Here is a 16,855-nt window from a genome sequence, read left to right as displayed (position 1 = left end):
GTGGTTAACAACCTGCCCAAAGTCACGCAGCTGGTTAGAGGCAGAATCAGGTTCCTGGCCCGGTGGTCCTTCTGCAATGCCGTGCTGCTTCCTTAGTGGTACCTATTAAAGTGGGCAGGGCAGGTTTGACGGATGAACGTGTGTATGTGTGTGTACGTTAGAATTTGTGCTGGTGAACATGGGCACACCTGAGTGCACAGACCTGTGTGTGTACGTGTGTATAGACACGTGTGGACCCTCCTACCACCAGTCAAGGTCTCTGTCAAGGGGGCTCCAAGTTCATGTTGCTGGCTGGTTGGCCGGGCTTGTCAGGGTCAGAACCACCGCCGTGTCCTCACCCCATCCACAGTACCGGTCCCTGACCCAACCCCTGGCAGGTAGAGCTGTACCTGGGAAGCACGCAGGGGAGGGGAGGGGTATTCACATCCAGTCATGCGCCTTTCCTAATGAGCGTGTGATCTCAGCTGCCCTGCTCCCCAGCTGTGTGGCTGCCTGGCTTCGTGTCTGTCATCTGTGAAATGGGGCTAATAATAGCACTTACCTTTTAGGGTTACTTTGAGGATCAAGCCCTGTCAATATTTATGAAGAGCAGTGCCTGGCTCCTGCTTTATAAATGTTCTCTGTTACTGCTATTATTTTAGTTACTGCTACTAATCAAAGAGATTGCATGAAACAGAGAATACTACTGAGAGCACTTAGATGCCCAATCTGGGAGAAGAGTTGTGGAGCCTCAGAGTTGAGAGCAATCTGGAAGGGCTTCCTGGAAGGAGTGGGCTTTGGAGGGTGGGGAGAATTTGTATTGGGTGGGAAAAAGGAAGGAGAGCTTGCAGAAGAGGCTTGATAGAGTTGGTGGCAATGGGGAGTCTGGATTTTAAGCCCAGAGCCTGTGGACAACGAGGTTTCCCTTACAGAGAACGAGACGTGAGGACCAGAAGAACTGTGTCTGGGCTAGGGGTGAGGCTGCAGGGTTAACAGCTTCCCGAGGCCCTCAGGCCCCCCTACCATCTCCTGCTCACTCTGTCCTGGCAATTTTTTTGTCTTCTCTCTGGGGCAGAGGCTGGCAGGGTCCCGAACCCACACCTGGGCCCAGTGGAGGAGCGTCTGGCCTTGCATGTCCTCCGGCAGCAGGGCCTGGTCCCTGAGCACGTGGAGTCCCGGCCCCTCTATAGTCCCCTGCAGCCGGACATCGAGCAGGTAGGACCTCCACCCTCGGGCCCCAGAGCCCCTGACCCTCAGCTACCCCTCCCCAAGAACAGCTTGGATATCCCAGAAGCACCAGTGGAGACCTCAGGATTTGGCTAATCCCTCGTTGTGGAGTTTCTCCACAGCCTGAATGGTTACCATTGTTGGCCCACGAGGGGACCTCTTGAGCCTGGCCTCCCCTGGCTGCCTGCAGGCCTCAGGGCCTGGGGAATGAGGCTTCTCCTCCATCCCCGTGTAGGCTGGACCTCTGGCTGCCCACAGGTCATTCTGAAGCCTCGCTGTTTCAGCCTGGCCACAGGGAGTCCTCCCCTGCCATCAGTGACATTGCAGATGGCCAACCCTGTGCTGGGCAGTGGGGAGTTCAGACAGGGCGAGCCTATGACAGAGAGGCAGAGCAGCCATCAGGAGGGCCAGGGGAATGCTCCCAGGCAGAGGGAGGGAGGGCAGAGGGACAGCAGGCCCAGGGGTGACGTGCGGAGGCTTCCTGGAGGGGTTTGGAGGAGGGGGAGGAGAGAAAATGTTCCAGGCAGAGATGGGCCGAGGCAGCCTTTGTGGCACTAAGGTGCCTTTGTGGACATGCAGAGAACATCCTCTCTGCTCTTTGGAGCTGAGCTCTCCTCCCCTTGGTGGCGTGGCCACCAGCTCCCCAGAGTGGCACTGCAGGTGTTGAAATGTCAGCTCTTTCACGCTCATGTGAACCAGAAGAAGTTAGGTCAATCCCTGCTCCTTCTTCTGTACGATGGGGACAGAGATAACCGCTGGCTCGCAGAGAAAGAGGGAGCTAAGTGGTGGCAGGTAGAGTGGTTTCCTGTCGTGGAAACCCTCTGAGCCCCCATCACTAAACCATGCTCTCTGAGCCTCCACAACTGTGTACACCATCCCCAAGGCCGACTGCCCCCTGCCCTCTTCCGCCTGGCACAGTGAGACTCAGCAAACATCGCTGTCTCCAGAGAGCTGCCCTGACCCCTGATCCCCAGGTGCTACCCCAGTCCGCGGCCTGTGGGGCAGTGGGCTCACCCCTGTGGTTGACCCTATGGTCCCCTTGAGGGCATCTCTCCTACAGTGTGCTGAGCCTCTCCATGCAGGGCCTGGGGTTTCCCTGTCCTGTGCTCCAAGTATCCAGTGCAGAGCGGGTGGTCAGGAGATGTTGGTTGAATGAAGAGGGTGGCGAGAGAGCAGGGTCATGTCTCCCTCCCCAGGGGAAGCTGCAGATGTGGATCGACCTGTTTCCAAAGGCCCTGGGGCGGCCGGGACCTCCTTTCAACATCACCCCACGGAGAGCCAGAAGGTGACTTACCCCAGCCCAGGCTCAGAGCTGAGCAGGGTGGTGGACTGGTTGCTGCGGGTGGGAGCAGGCGGTGGCTCTCGGGCCAGGCTTTGGGCCACTCAGGCCTCACTCTTGTGCGGGTCTGGCCAAATGTCCAGCCGGGCAAGCAGCAGAGTCTTGGGTGAGCTGACTTCTCGGCTTCTCGGACAAGGACTGCCCACCCTTTGGTGGGAAATCCACGTGGATTTGAGTCATCCTTCTCTGCAGGTTTTTCCTGCGTTGTATTATTTGGAACACCAAGGATGTGATCCTGGACGACCTCAGCATCACCGGGGAGAAGATGAGCGACATTTATGTGAAAGGGTAGGAAGTCACCCTCCTTCCCACCCGTCCCGACTCCACGGTGTCGCCTCTGCTCCCTCGGGGGTGGTGGTTGGTTGGGAAAGGGGGAACTCTGGGGTAGGGAAGGGGGAGAACAAGAAAGGAAGGAGGGCCTTATGGGAGTGGTCTCTGCCTCTGGGGAGTCAACCCCCACCAGATTTCTTTTTCCACATGAATCTTTGCACTGAACTTACAAGGCTTGAGGATATCCCTCAAGAGAGACGTGAGAACATTTTGAAATTTATGACACATTTGGTACATCAAGTTATTTTTCCTTTATCGCTTACCGAGTTCAGTGACCTTCTTAGTTCCTTGTTTGCTTACGTCGAGGCTGCGTATTGCGGTGGAGACCTTAGTTAGCCGTGTTCTCGAAACTGTGTGTGTCTAGTTGGATGGTCGGCTTTGAAGAGCACAAGCAGAAGACAGACGTGCATTACCGGTCCCTGGGAGGCGAAGGCAACTTTAACTGGAGGTTCATCTTCCCTTTTGACTACCTGCCAGCTGAGCAAGTCTGCACTGTCTCCAAGAAGGTGGGTGCCATTCCTGTCCCCAGGGGTGCTCGTCCCAGGGCTGTCGAACAGCAGCCTGATCACTGTCGGCCGTGTCACTGTCATACTCCTGCTGCTGCCCCGCCATTGCTGGAGCCACCTCGGCTACCGCTGCGTAACAGCCACCACCATTGTCCCATCACTGCCGGCGTCACCACCACCACCACGTCCACCACGCCCACTCCTCCTACTTCTGCCATCATCGCCATCGTTAGCATTGCTGCCATCCCACAATCTCCCCCATGCCAGCGCTACAACCACTGTATGGAGCTAAGTCCAAATCCTAACAGACCAAGCCGCAGGGAGGGCCGTGGGCTCAGAGTGGGGAGAACATTGGTAAGGAAACCCAGCACGGTCATCAGAGAGCGGTGGGGCAGAACCCCTAGGGAGAGCGGCCCCAGAGGGCTGTCTGGCCTTCGGTTTGGGCTGTCTGGCCACCCGCTAGGATCGGGTGTTGCTTAGCCAAGTCCCTGCTGCTTCCCCCTTTCTCCCATTTCTGTGCCTGGGGCCTGTGGCCACTGTCCAGGCTAGTATCTCTCAGACCTGGGGAGGCCCGGTGCCTCAGCCGGGGGAAGGGGCAGCTCCAGAGACCTCAGCTCTTTGTGGGTTAGCATCTTCTAGTTGAGGCCTCATCTGGGCCGTGAACTCTCTCCTCCTGAAATAGGCGGGTCCCAAGGCGGGTGGTGGCCCCGAGCCTGCCTTAGGGAGCAGCCCCCAGAGCGCGGTGAGGAGGGTGCCGTGGGCAGGCAGCTTCCGGAGGCGGAGGGCCCCTCTGTCGGAGCTTCTAACTACGGCGTCCCGCCTAGAATCAGCTCCGCCTGCACATGCTCTCCTGTTCCACAGGGTGAATACCCCTCTGGAGTTTGGGTCCTGCTGGTCCTGTTTCCTTCCAGAGGTGGCGCAGGGCTCCAAGGCAAAGCTTCTGCGACTCCTCTTTCTGTCCTGAACGGTTGTGTGGCTTAAAGAAGGGAAATGTGTAATGGACCTCGGCTGCCTAGGTCCTCTTCATTCTCTTCATCGCATCCTTCCCCCATGACCCCTTCCTAACCCAACAGACAGAATCATCTGCACTTCAGAGAAACCAGAATGTTCCGCTGAACATTCTGAAACCATCAAACAAAAGAAAATATGGGTTAAATAAGGTTAAATGAATTCTTTCACCCAGGGATGCCTACCAGAAAGCAGAGTTTAGCAACAGCCCTGGATGCTGTGCCGTCAAGGAAAGCCTGGCCTATTTGTAGGTTTAATCCTGTTTGCCTTTGTTCAGCATGTTTGTCTATCAAAAGATGTTTCCATAACAAACCAAATGCTGCATTTGCTGGGGAGAGCTCCAAGTCAAACAAACAGTGCCTGTCCTTGCTGTGGACGGAGGGAATGGGGAAGGGCGGCCAGGCCCTCCTTCAGGCCACCTCCCGTGCTCATCAAGCCCTACACGGGGTGAGGCGTGGCTGGGGAACCGAGGCTGAGAGATGCCGATCGGCCCAACACGGGAGGCGGGACCACCTCTCTGTTGTGACAGGTGGAGATGGGTGCAAGGAGTCGCAGGGAGCAGAGTCTTCTGTTCTTGCTACAAAGTAGGAAGAGAGAGAATCTCCTGGCACTGTGGCAGGTGATTTGAGACAAACGACAAAGGCGGGAAGCAGCCATTATTGAGTGAAGGAGACAAAGGGGGAGAGAAAGGCAGAGGGAGAGGGAGCTAACTGGTGGTACCCGGCAGTTCTGAGGGCCCAACGGGATTGCTGATAAAGAATTTGAGGGGGCTCCATTGTGGCAACAGTGGGGTTTCATCTCTGCCCTTTAGACACCAGCAAGGAAGCAGGGAGTTGAACTGACCCACAGTGCAGTTCCAGAGGAAGAGAGGGGCTGAGGGAACCGACCCATTGGACCGATGGCCCGCAGGACTGGGCTGGCCTTGGGAGAAGGAGAAGGCTATGGGGGATGCTGAGCTGGGAGGAGTCAAGGAGGCTGGGAGTGGCCCGGAGTGGTGAGGGCTGAGGGAACGGGACTTCCCCCCGCTTCGTGCCAGGCTCCGGAGAGGGCGGCTGGAGGGGTGTGTGTGGCAGTGGTCAGAAGAGGAGGTTGAGAACAGTCAAGGGGTTCTGAAGTCATCCAGGAACATGAGGGAGGAACTGGCTTGACCCGAGACAGGGCCATCGGGTCCCTCTGGGAGAAAGGACGCTGGGAGGCAGGGGGAGCCGTGCCCACGGTGGGGCACCAATTAGCTGGTCTGGGCTAGGGGACTAAGCCTGGGGGCGGTTAGTGCAGGGACACTGCACAGCCTCTTGGCTCCTTGGTCCTGCTGCAGAGCCAGCCCTCTGCCGAGGAGTTCAGCGCCTCTGGCAGGCAGGCCCTCCAGGGACCCCATTAACCAGACGAGACTGTTGTAAAGTACAAGGTCTCCTTTCATCCGGCGGCTTTGAACCACTGCTGGTTGCCCTGGCCGGCTCCCCACCTGGAGCCCAGCACACCCACCGGAGCGGGCCTGTGCGTCAGGCACCCACCCTGCAAATAAACAGCTAGTAAAAGGGCCCAGACTGGGAACGTAATGAGTGCCTGGGACCTGGGGGGCCATCCCCAGGCTGGAGCCCCAGCCCAGCTGCTCCCACCAGGGGCTGTTTGAACCTCTGGCTCATTACTGAGCCCATAAACCGGGCCGGCCAGAGGCACGGAGGATGCTGGCGTCCTGTACAGGCAGGCCTGCAGAGCTGGCCATAAAAGCCCCGCCAGAGGAGGGAGGCACCTGCAGGAGGGCTGGGGCCTGGAAAAGGGGGAGGCGCCAGATGGGGGCTGGGGGCGAGGGGCCAGGTGGGGACCTGAGCCCCTTCACCAGCCCAGGCAGCAGTGCAGGCTACAGCCAACGGCTTCACAAGGTGATCATTCCTCGGGGGCACCGGCCACGGCCTTTGGTCACAGGACCTCTGTGGGGTCCGTGTGATCTGAAGGGGCCACCAAGGCTGTGTACACAGGGCACCTGGGCCCAGACAAACTCTGTGTGGTCAGCAGTACTCCCTGACTCCCGTGGAGTCTGTCCCCCTGAGACTGGGTCCAGGTCCCTGCTGTGACCTGGCACCCACCATCTGCGGGATGGTCAGTGGGTCCTTGCCACCCACGCAGGTAAAGCTACAGTGAGAGGACAGAGAATAGGTGTGAGTGGGAAAGCCCCAGGGACGGTCCTTTGGGTTGAGTGTGACTGGACCCAGGGGTGGATCCAGGCCTCAGCGTGCCAGTCCCCAGCCCTCAGCTGCTCCACGAGGCCTTGGTGGAGAGAAGCCCAAGACAGTGCAGTTTCAGGCTGACTGGTCTGAGGAAGCGGGGAGGGGACAGCAGTGGGCTGGTGAACTTCCCAGCACCGGGAGCTTTCGGTGTGCCCCAGGGCAAGCTCTTGGAGGTGAAGGTGGGGTGGGCTGGGGACACTGCCCCCAGTGCCAGATCCTTACAGTGGTGTGTCGGGGGGTCCCCCCTGACACCCAGGTTCCCAGCCAGCCCACCTTGTCCCCAAGATCGCAGGGGCAGGATTAAGAGACTCTTGAACCTGACTGACTGGGTTGGAATCCAGCTTGCCACTTCCCAGCTGGGTGACTTGGATAAATTACTCGCTCTGGTTTCCTCAAGATAGTATCTCCTCATAGGTCGTTGGAAGCATAAATGATTTCACAGTGGGAAAAGGCTGATGCCTAAGAAGTGCATATTAATGTTGTTTTTATTACCTGTCAGACTTTGGGCAAATTCTTAACTTCTCAAAGCCTTTGTTACGTCATCTGTAAAATGGCAATGAGAACCTTGACTCATGGAATTGCGAGGATTAAAGGAGCTACCTTATGTCAAGTGAGCCTGCGTGGTCCCCTCCTGGGCCCTTGAACACTGCCCTCTGGGGTCTCAACAGTCTTCCTGCTAGGATCTGACTCTGGCAAGTCCCTAAGGGACGTCCCCCTCCACTGCCTCCTCCAGGCAGCCTTCCAGGCTAGAAGGGACCACTGCTCCTCTCTAATCCTGCTCTCCTGCTTCCTCCTCTGCTTCTCCTCTGGGCCAGGATGCTTTCTGGAGGCTGGACAAGACAGAGAGCAAGATCCCTGCCCGAGCGGTATTCCAGATCTGGGACAACGACAAGTTCTCCTTTGATGACTTTCTGGGTGAGCACCATTTCCGGTCAGCGCCATCTTGCCTGTCGGGGCTGCCCCAGAACCCCTCTCTCAGGCCTTGTGGGAAGGCTGGCAGGAGGATCAGGGAGCTCAGGGTCACTGGTCCCTGGTGCTGAGTGAGGTCGGTGACACAGGGTAGTGCCAGGGTGATCAGGGTGGCCAGCAGGGTGGCCTGCCAGCCGAGGTGGCATTGAACGCTGGGCCGTGTTGGTTGGTAGGACCCAGGTAAGGAAGAGAGGGGAGCGCAGGGTGAAGGCAGTGCAAGCAGGAGCTCTGTCACTGGCTGTCTGGCCTTTCACGTGACAGGATCCCTGCCTCCTCAGTCTAGTGAGTGAGTGGCTCAAGGCTCTCTTCGCCCTTGTGCCCCAGAGACTGAGCAAATGAACACACCTGGGGCCAGGACTCTGCTGAGGGAAAGTGTGCTGCAACCCTGACTGTGGAACAGGGAGCGCTGGCTTGGAGGACGAGGTGGAGATGGTGCCTTCACAGGGTGAGGTGTGGGGCCTGCTGGCTGGACTGTAAGGAGCCGCCCCATCCCAGCTATAAAAGTTCACTGGGAAAATGTGGCCTATCCCTACGATAGGATGTTATTCAGCCACAAGAAGAAATGAGATCATGCTACACCATGGGTGAACCTTGAAAACACACCAAGTGAAAGAAGCCAGACGCAAAAGTACAAATATCGTATGATTCCTTTACATGAAATGTCCGCAATACGTAATCCACAGAGGCAGAAAGTGGTTGCCGGGGATTGGAAGGAGAGGAGGTTGGGGACTGGCTGCTCGTGGGTCTGGTGTTTTTTTAGGGGTGATGAAAATATTCTGGAATTAGATAGTGCTGGTGGTCTCACAACGCTGTGAATATACTAAAAGCCACTGAGTTGTACACTTTACAATGGTTAAAATGGTGCATTTTGTTATGTGAATTTCACCTCAGTAAAGAAATAGTGAACCTGTGAGAAAGGCGGTCCAGGAAGTCACGAGTCCTGTGTTGCAGTTCTGCTCTGCCACCTGGGGGCAGGGCGGGCTTGGACGAATCACTGGAGCCCTCCCTGTGTGGCCAGTGATTGCAGAAGTCACCGAGCTCTTGGGCCCCTGCAGAGGATGCTCTGAGGAGCAGCCCCAGTAGGAATGGGGAGGAGGGCTGCCTGCCCGTTGGGCTGCTCTTCACCCCACTTCCCCCTGACCCCGAGCCTGGTCCCCTGAACTTGGAGGACTGGCAGCTGCTCCACAACTTCACTGTAAAAGATTCAGGGTGTCAAAATCATAGCACTAAGTTGGACTTTTGTTCTCTTACTTATTATTCTGGAATACATAATTCCTGTGGCAAAATTAGAAACCGGAGATAAGCAATGCCTCCCCTTCCTATTTTATTATAATCTCACTACCCAGAGATAACCTTCACTAATATAACTAAGATAACCTTCACTTTGGCGTGTATTACTATTTTGGCATGTATCTTATACAAGCAAACACATATGTGTTATATGTGTATTTTATACATATATATACACCTGCATATATGGCATATAGATAGCAAAATTGGTTTATGTTACACATACTGTCTTAGATCTTGATTTTGGGGAAAACAATATTAAAAACATTCTTTCTGTCAGGAGTTATCCATCTGCATTGTATCTGCATCATGGTGCTTAATGTCCTGCCTGATGTCCCATCGGACCCTCATTAGTCCCCCCCTAGGTGCGTACTCGGCTCATCTCTAGGATTTCCTGCATGAGTGACAGCCTAGGCTTACATTTTTGGACCCTTTGTGCGTATCTTTCCTGAACTCTAAGAAGCAGATTTTTAGAGTCTTTGTACATTTTAGTGGTTTTTGAAACATTTTGTTCAATAGCCCTCTAGAAAGATTTTACATTTTTATATTCTCACCTGTGCCCTGTTTGCCTTAACGGCACCATTTTTCCTAAACTTTTGCTGCCAGTGTTATCTTTTTTTTAAAAAAATTGCCAATGTGGTACCTCATTTTTATCTTTCTTTGCATTTCTTCATTACTTGTAAGGTACAACTTTAAAAATATGTTGTTATCCATATTGTTGATGGGATTTTCTTTTTCGTGGTTTTGGGATGGTCCTCTTTTATTGTTGATTTTCAGAGCTTTTTATATAGTAAGGACACATTACAAATAATTTCTCCATTTTTCAATTGCTTTTCACATTTTTATGGAATTTTTTTTTGCTTACAGACTAAATAATTTTTTTAGCATCAGTCTATCAATCTTGCCTTTATGAGGTGAGGCTTTAGAAAATCAATTTTAAAAAGACAAACAAAAAATTGCATTTTATTGAATGAGAAAACAGTGTCCAAAATAAAATTAAACAGGATCATCTTTTGTTTTTAAAAATAAAACTACTACTTTTTAACTCCGTAGATTTCTTTTTTTTTAATTGGATGTTTGTGTATATTGTGAAGTGATAGCCAAAATAAGTTATGTAGTTAACAATGTTTTCTCTTGTGAAGAGAAATTTTAAGATCTACTCTTTTAGCGACTTACAGTATTATTCAGAGATTTCTTTTTTCCCCCTTCATAATGTATTTTCTAATTACATATTTTACTTCTTTTGAGTACTTATTACTTTTATTTTAAAAATGATAGTTAAGATCTGTAATTTTGCCATCAGGAAATAATCCTATGTTTCCTTACAGTCTTTATGTAGATATAGTATATATAGTTTAATATCCTGATTTTTACTTAATATTATCTTGGGATCATGTTTAAAATGGGAAATAAACATTCATCTGTAGTTGAGGGATGGAGAGATGTGTAGATGGGTGGATAGATAGATGAATGCTGATAGAGTTGAACAAATGCTGGATAGAATAATGACCTGATTAATGGATAGATACAGTGCTCAGCAAATGGTAGCTCTAGAGGGATGTAGACAGTTAAGTCAAAGCAGATAGATGTATGGAAGGATAAATGGATGAATGGAAAGAAAGAAATCTAGAAAAATAGATCCAGTCAATGAATACTTGCAGTAACTGAGCATTCCACACTGAAAAAAACCTAATCTCCTTTGTATGGTATTCAAGAATTGTTACCGAGTCCAGGCTTGCTCTGCTCACTGCACGACAGGCCAAAGAATTGAAGACGAGGTGTTGAGACAAGGAATACGACTTTATTTGGAAAGCCGGCTGACCAAGAAGATGACAGACTAAAGTCTCAAAATAACCATCTTATTAGGATTTGGATGCCAGTTTCTTTTATAGCACAGAGAAGGGGAGGAGATGAGGAAGTAAAGTAAAAAGGCTATAAGTTTTGCAAATATCACCTGGAATGGCCAGCCTCCAGGAGGGGATGTGTTCATTTCTTCTTTCTTGTAGCCATCCACAGGTGGACGGTTCCGGATATTTCCCTGAACAAAGGCACTTTGGTTTAACATTCAGGCAGAGGGGCAGGGTTCCCTGAGTATAGACAGTATGTATAGACATTATGCCATTATGTATAGACAGTATCCTTTTAGTGAACAAAAGCAGTGGAAAGCAAAGGTTAAAGTAAAAGAAACAGATACAACATATAGTCCGATTTGGCTCTTCCCTGTTACAATTCCCCACTGTCAATATCCATTCCACAATCTTGTGGAAGAAGGGGCGATGGCCGTTCTAACTGCTTCATCAGATGGATCTTTCTGGGAGTGTCCATCGGTGTCAGTGTTCCAAACATTGTTTCTTTTGTTCCTCTCTGGAAAGCGTCTCCTTTACACCTGTAGCCTTAAAAAATATTCACAGCTTAAAAGTTGAGAGTTATGATGTATTCAGTGGGAATTTTGAGGCCTTCAAGCTTGGGAGGGAGCACTTCAAGTTAAGGAATTTAGCGCTTTTCTATGTATGGGAAAATGCAAGAGTCTGGGCTCACTGAAATCACTCCCTTGATATGCACCTTAGCTATCTGGGGCCTGTATCCTGTATTCTCATATCCTGAGTTTCCTCAGGGTTCACCGGCTCACGTTGGAGGGCTGCAATCGCTAATGACTGATGTGGCAGGAAATATTCAATTTCTCAGATCCTCTCCTCTTGGTCGGGATTTTGACCAATATTTGGGAGACATTTCATGATCAACTTTTGTCCCACGGCGCTGGGAGGCTCATCCCAGATCAGGCAAAAATTCTTGGTGGGCCACTCCAAGTGCTAGTTTTGGGATTAGGCCCTATTGATAATTAAAGATTGTCTGGATCCCCTATCTAACTATGATCCAGGAGACATTTTCCCTTGTTGCTTCTTCCCATACCTAGAATCACACTATTACAATTATTTTACATTATAAATGTGATCTATTTCCTCAAGATGTTTAGCCATAGAAGTTTTGTTGGAAGCCTGGTTGCACACTGGGTACTGTAAGAGACAACGGTCTTATAAAATAGACAGGATATAAGTAATGCAGCTAGTAACATTGACAAAGACAATGCAGGGAGACACAAAATACAAACCATTTGGCTTACAAAGGTGTAATTTACCAAATTACTGTGAGTCATAATTAGCTTAAGGGGAAGGTTTTCCTTACACCTGGAAAACACAGATTTAAAGCAGTCATTTTTCAGATAGAAACCATAAAAATTATAACCATATTCACCACTTTACTGAGTTCTATGTAACGAATCCTTCCTGTTAACAGCTTTATAAGCCATCAGGTTTCCCATTAGAATTCTTCAATTTCTTAGCCAGTCCAGCATTATGGCCTGAAAGCCAGAAACTTGTATTTATCCAAAGTCCTTCCTATGAATCTTCTTGAAGAGGAAGCATTTTTACAAAGGCATCATCAGAGTGAAACCATAACTGTCTATAATGACGAAAGACTTAAGAAGGCCCGTTTAAATCCGATTACAATGCAATTGACAAAGTAACTTGGTTAGTGCTGTGACGTGCAACACACTTAGATAATAACTAGAATTATGACGGATAACGTTTTACCAGCACACATCAGATTTTAGGAACTCCATATAATCTCTAGAATACCGGTGTCATTTGCCATACAGTATAACCTAAGAAGATCTATTACTTATTTGACACTCCCCATGTAATTCAACATACCAAGTGAACCTAATTAGTTAATATCTCTCTTTGGGGTGTTTCAGGGGCCCTTTGAAGCATCCCAAAGTTAGTTAGAGTTCAAAGGAACTTCATTATAATTTTTTTTTTTTTTTTGCGGTACGCGGGCCTCTCACTGTTGTGGCCTCTCCCGTTGCGGAGCACAGGCTCCGGACGCGCAGGCTCAGCGGCCATGGCTCACGGGCCCAGCCGCTCTGCGGCATGTGGGATCTTCCCAGACCAGGGCACGAACCTGTGTCCCCTGCATCGGCAGGCAGACTCTCAACCACTGTACCACCAGAGAAGCCCCTTCATTATAATTTGATTTGTGAAGTTTTGTCAAAAAAATATCAAAAGGGTTTAAACAGTCAGATAGGATCTCAGGTCACTGTGAAACAATAGTTATTCACTTAGCGGAAGTAACAGTAAAAGATTTCAAAGGCAAATACAGAACAGATCACTTAAAAGGTAGAAAAACTTAAAATCTGTTATCAGAGGCAGTTCAGAATCTTAAGAAACCTTGTCTTCTTAACAGAGAGAAAAGCCAAATTCAAATTTTTGACCAGCTTACTTTTAAAATTCATTTACTCAGTTAAACTTATTTTAAACTTAGTCCTGACCATCTACAAAACTCTTTTCTTGGGGTCCACTTTCCATAAACCTTCCATGACTTAACTTATTTTAGCACAATTCTAACTTTCAAGTTGTGGAATATCTGCAGAGATTAATAATTTTATTTTTTTAAATTTATTTATTTGTGTTTATTTTTGGCTATGTTGGGTCTTCATTGCTGTGCGTGGGCTTTCTCTAGTTGCGGCGAGCAGGGTCTACTCTTCATTGTGGTGCATGGGCTTTACATTATCGTGGCTTCTCTTGTTGTGGAGCACAGGCCTCAGTAGTTGTGGCATGTGGACTCTAGAGCGGAGGCTCAGTAGTTGTGGTGCATGGGCTTAGTTGCTCCATGGCATGTGGGATCTTCCCAGGCCAGGGATCGAACCTGTGTCCCCTTCATTGGCAGGCGGATTCTTAACCACTGCACCACCAGGGAAGCTCTGGAGAGATTAATTTTAGATAAAGATAATTATTTTAAAAAGTGCACCTAAAGCTCTTATCTCATTTGCATTTTCTTTCCTTAAAAGTTTCTTTACATCAAGTTACTTTCCTTGCTGATAAATTTGCAACAGATATAACAAGATTTTATTTAGCTTATATTAAACCTAGGCATAATGAAAGTATTATACTTAATGCTGATGACTCTAATGACATGTCTATATTAATTAGATCAACAAACAAACATTAATACTGAATATTTCTCAGTGCACATGAACCTGAAATTCATTTAGCTTAATTTTTCTTGTATTTAGAATTGTTTGGTTTGTAAGAACTTACTCTTCTTTAAGCCAATTAAATAGAGCTCATCCGCAAATCAACCCCAGCAATGTTATCCAAAGACAAAGACACATACAAGGACACAAACAAACAGAGACACCATAGTTCTCATTTCAAAATTTCAGCCCTGAGTCACGTACAGCAACATAAAACCCATCAGTTTACAAAAAGAGGTTGGATTAAATTTAGGTTTCTGGCAGATGGAACAAATCAAGTTCACTTGTCTAGATGGCTGAATTTTTACAGAAAAAACACTTAGTTTTTTAATTTATCCTTGACAAGTCAATTTCTAAATTACTTTGCCCTTTTCTCAAAGTTTGCATTTCAAAAAGATGGCAGAGATGAGCGTTCCTGAGAAGACCAGATAGGACACTCACATCTCAAAGATACAGTCAAGTTTTTCCTAGGATGCCTTTGTTTCCCCTTTGTTTAACATTTACAAGCCTCTTAAGATAAATAGGGAAGGTAGTCAATCAACTTGTTCTCCACTGTCTAAGTTATCTGGGGCTCCTGTGGGGAAATTAGAATCGGATGCCTCAAGTCCAGGGGAGTCCCCTGGCCTCTTACAGGATGTCAGCACAAGGGAAACTGCCCTGCTGTAGAAGTGGCCCCTGGTCCAAATTGGGTGTCCTGTTGGGTCTTAGATGGTGATACTAAACCAGGTCCCTGTGCCTTGGGGGTTATCATAGAAGCTTCTATTTGATCCCCATGGGTAGGGGAAACAGGAGGCGGTGAATATGTTGGCGGCATGTGGGGGGGGGAGCAGTTGGAGAAACTGCTGGTGCAGCCTGCTCTTTTGCAAAACACTTCTAACTGCGAGATCATATAATAATTGAGTGAGCCATTCAGGGACCATAATTCTTCTGATCCTAACATATATTGGGTCCACACCCTATTACAATAGTGTATCATGTCTTTCTTAGTCATAGGCTCATGGCTATGTTTTGCCCATTTATCTAATATACACCCCAAAGGGCTCTCCTTCAGGATAGATGGAGTATTTCCATTTTTTATAAGTTTGATAACACCAAAACACAGAAGACACAAACAAATTCCAACACAAAAGGCCCAAACAAATTCTAGCATCGGTGCACACAAAACCAAGACCAAAACCAATGAACCAGTTCCTAAATCAGGTAGACTTAACCTGCAAAACCAACAAACTAGTTCCCAAATCGGGTAGACTTACCCTACAAAACCAACGAACTGGCTCCAAATCAGGTAGAGTCCAACAACAATTTCCCCCTCCAGTAGGGTACCCCAATCAAACAAATTGGCTTATCCTGTAAAGGAAAAGCCCAAAGTGAGAGGGAAATATGTTGCCAGTGTGCACGCTGGAGCAACTTACCATACAAAGTCGAGTTCATCGACTCGCAACACAAAAGGATACACAAAAGCAAAACAAGACCAAGACCAAAACAAATGAACTGGTTACTGAATTGGGTAGACTAACCATACAAAATTGAGTCTGTGGACTCGTAGAAGTTGGTATTTTCCTTGCTTCAACTGCCAAGCGCTGCAGTAGCTGGCACCGCTTGAGGGAAGTTTGAAGGGAAGATCCTCAGGACAAATGGTCCTGGCATCTGCTAGGCCTTGCCACAATGTTCCCTGACCGGGGCTGTCTAGCCAAAAAACGGCAAGCCTCCTGGCTGGCTTGCCAAATTTGTTACCGAGTCCAAGCTCACTCTGCTTGCCACACGACAGGCCAATGAATCAGAGATGAGGTGTTGAGGCAAGGAATACGACTTTATTCGGAAAGCTGGCAGACTGAGAAGATTGCAGACTAATGTCTCAAAATAACCATCTTATTGGGGTTTGGATGCCAGTTTCTTTTATAGCACAAAGAGGCGGAGGAGATGAGGAAGTAAAGTAAAAAGGCCATAAGGTTTGCAAACATCACCTGGAATAGCCAGCCTCGGGGAGGGGATGTGTTAATTTCTTCTTTCTTATAGCCATCCACAGATGGACAGGTTCTGGATGTTTCCCTGAAAAAGGCGCCTTGGTTCAACATTCAGGCAGAGGGGCAGGGTTCCCCAAGGCAGGCCATTCTGTATAGACAGTATCCTTTTAGTGAACAAAAGCAGCGGAAAGAAAAGGTTAAAGTAAGAGAAACAGATCCAACATGTGGTCAGATTTGGCTCTTCCCTGTTACAGAATTTCTTCAATTTGGCCTTGGAAAATATTTTTTAGATTTACCTCTCTCACTTAATCCCTTCAGTAACCTATGCTCCAATCCCATTGACTTCGTGTTGTTGGAATTGGATTAGGTGAAACCTCATGAAATTGCTGTTTTTATACGTCAAATATAGTTGAATACCAGAATTTTCATATGGCTCAACCCAGTAGATGGGACTATTCTTGGAGAAGATGGATAAAATAGATGAGTAGATGAAGCAGTATAGAAAGATAGCTGCTTGGATAACTAGGTGGGCAGATGAAAAAATTGGTGGATGAACCACAATGAGATAACACTTATACCTATAAAAAAGCAAAAGCAAAAACAAAAAATGGAAAATAACAAGTGTTGGAGAGGATGTGGAGAAATTGGAACACTTGTACATTGGTGGTATGCATGTAAAATGGCGCAGCTGCTTGGGAAAAAGTTTGGCAGTTCCTCAAAAAGCTAAGCATATGACCTAGCAATTTCACTTCTAGTTATGTACCCAAAAGAATTAAAAACTGGGACTAAGACATCTGCACACCAGTGTTCAGAGCAGCATCATTCACAAGAGTCAAAAGGTGGAAACAATCCAAGTGTCCATCAACAGATGAATGGATAAACAAAATGTGGTATATACATACCATGGAATATTATTCAGCCATAAAAAGTATGAAGTACTGATACATGCTACAACATGGATGAATCTGGAAAACTAAATATGCCAA

General features: G+C 48.5%; 1 protein-coding gene across 26 annotated transcripts in view; it reads left to right on the top strand.

Annotated features, from left to right (window-relative positions):
- DYSF (dysferlin) overlaps positions 1 to 16,855 on the top strand; it is a 222,467-nt gene that overhangs the window by 197,627 nt on the left and 7,985 nt on the right. For all 26 annotated transcript variants that reach the window (XM_067704737.1, XM_067704747.1, XM_067704750.1 and 23 more), the window contains 5 exons: positions 1,055 to 1,194; positions 2,403 to 2,491; positions 2,738 to 2,833; positions 3,240 to 3,381; positions 7,430 to 7,529. In XM_067704737.1, the coding sequence (XP_067560838.1) occupies positions 1,055 to 1,194; positions 2,403 to 2,491; positions 2,738 to 2,833; positions 3,240 to 3,381; positions 7,430 to 7,529 (567 nt within the window). The remainder of the gene's footprint in view (positions 1 to 1,054; positions 1,195 to 2,402; positions 2,492 to 2,737; positions 2,834 to 3,239; positions 3,382 to 7,429; positions 7,530 to 16,855) is intronic.

The sequence above is a fragment of the Pseudorca crassidens genome, chromosome 14 (genome assembly GCF_039906515.1).
Source record: "Pseudorca crassidens isolate mPseCra1 chromosome 14, mPseCra1.hap1, whole genome shotgun sequence".
Taxonomy (NCBI): domain Eukaryota; kingdom Metazoa; phylum Chordata; class Mammalia; order Artiodactyla; family Delphinidae; genus Pseudorca; species Pseudorca crassidens.
Note: the sequence above shows the minus strand (reverse complement) of the source record. Positions and strands in the feature narration are given on the sequence as shown.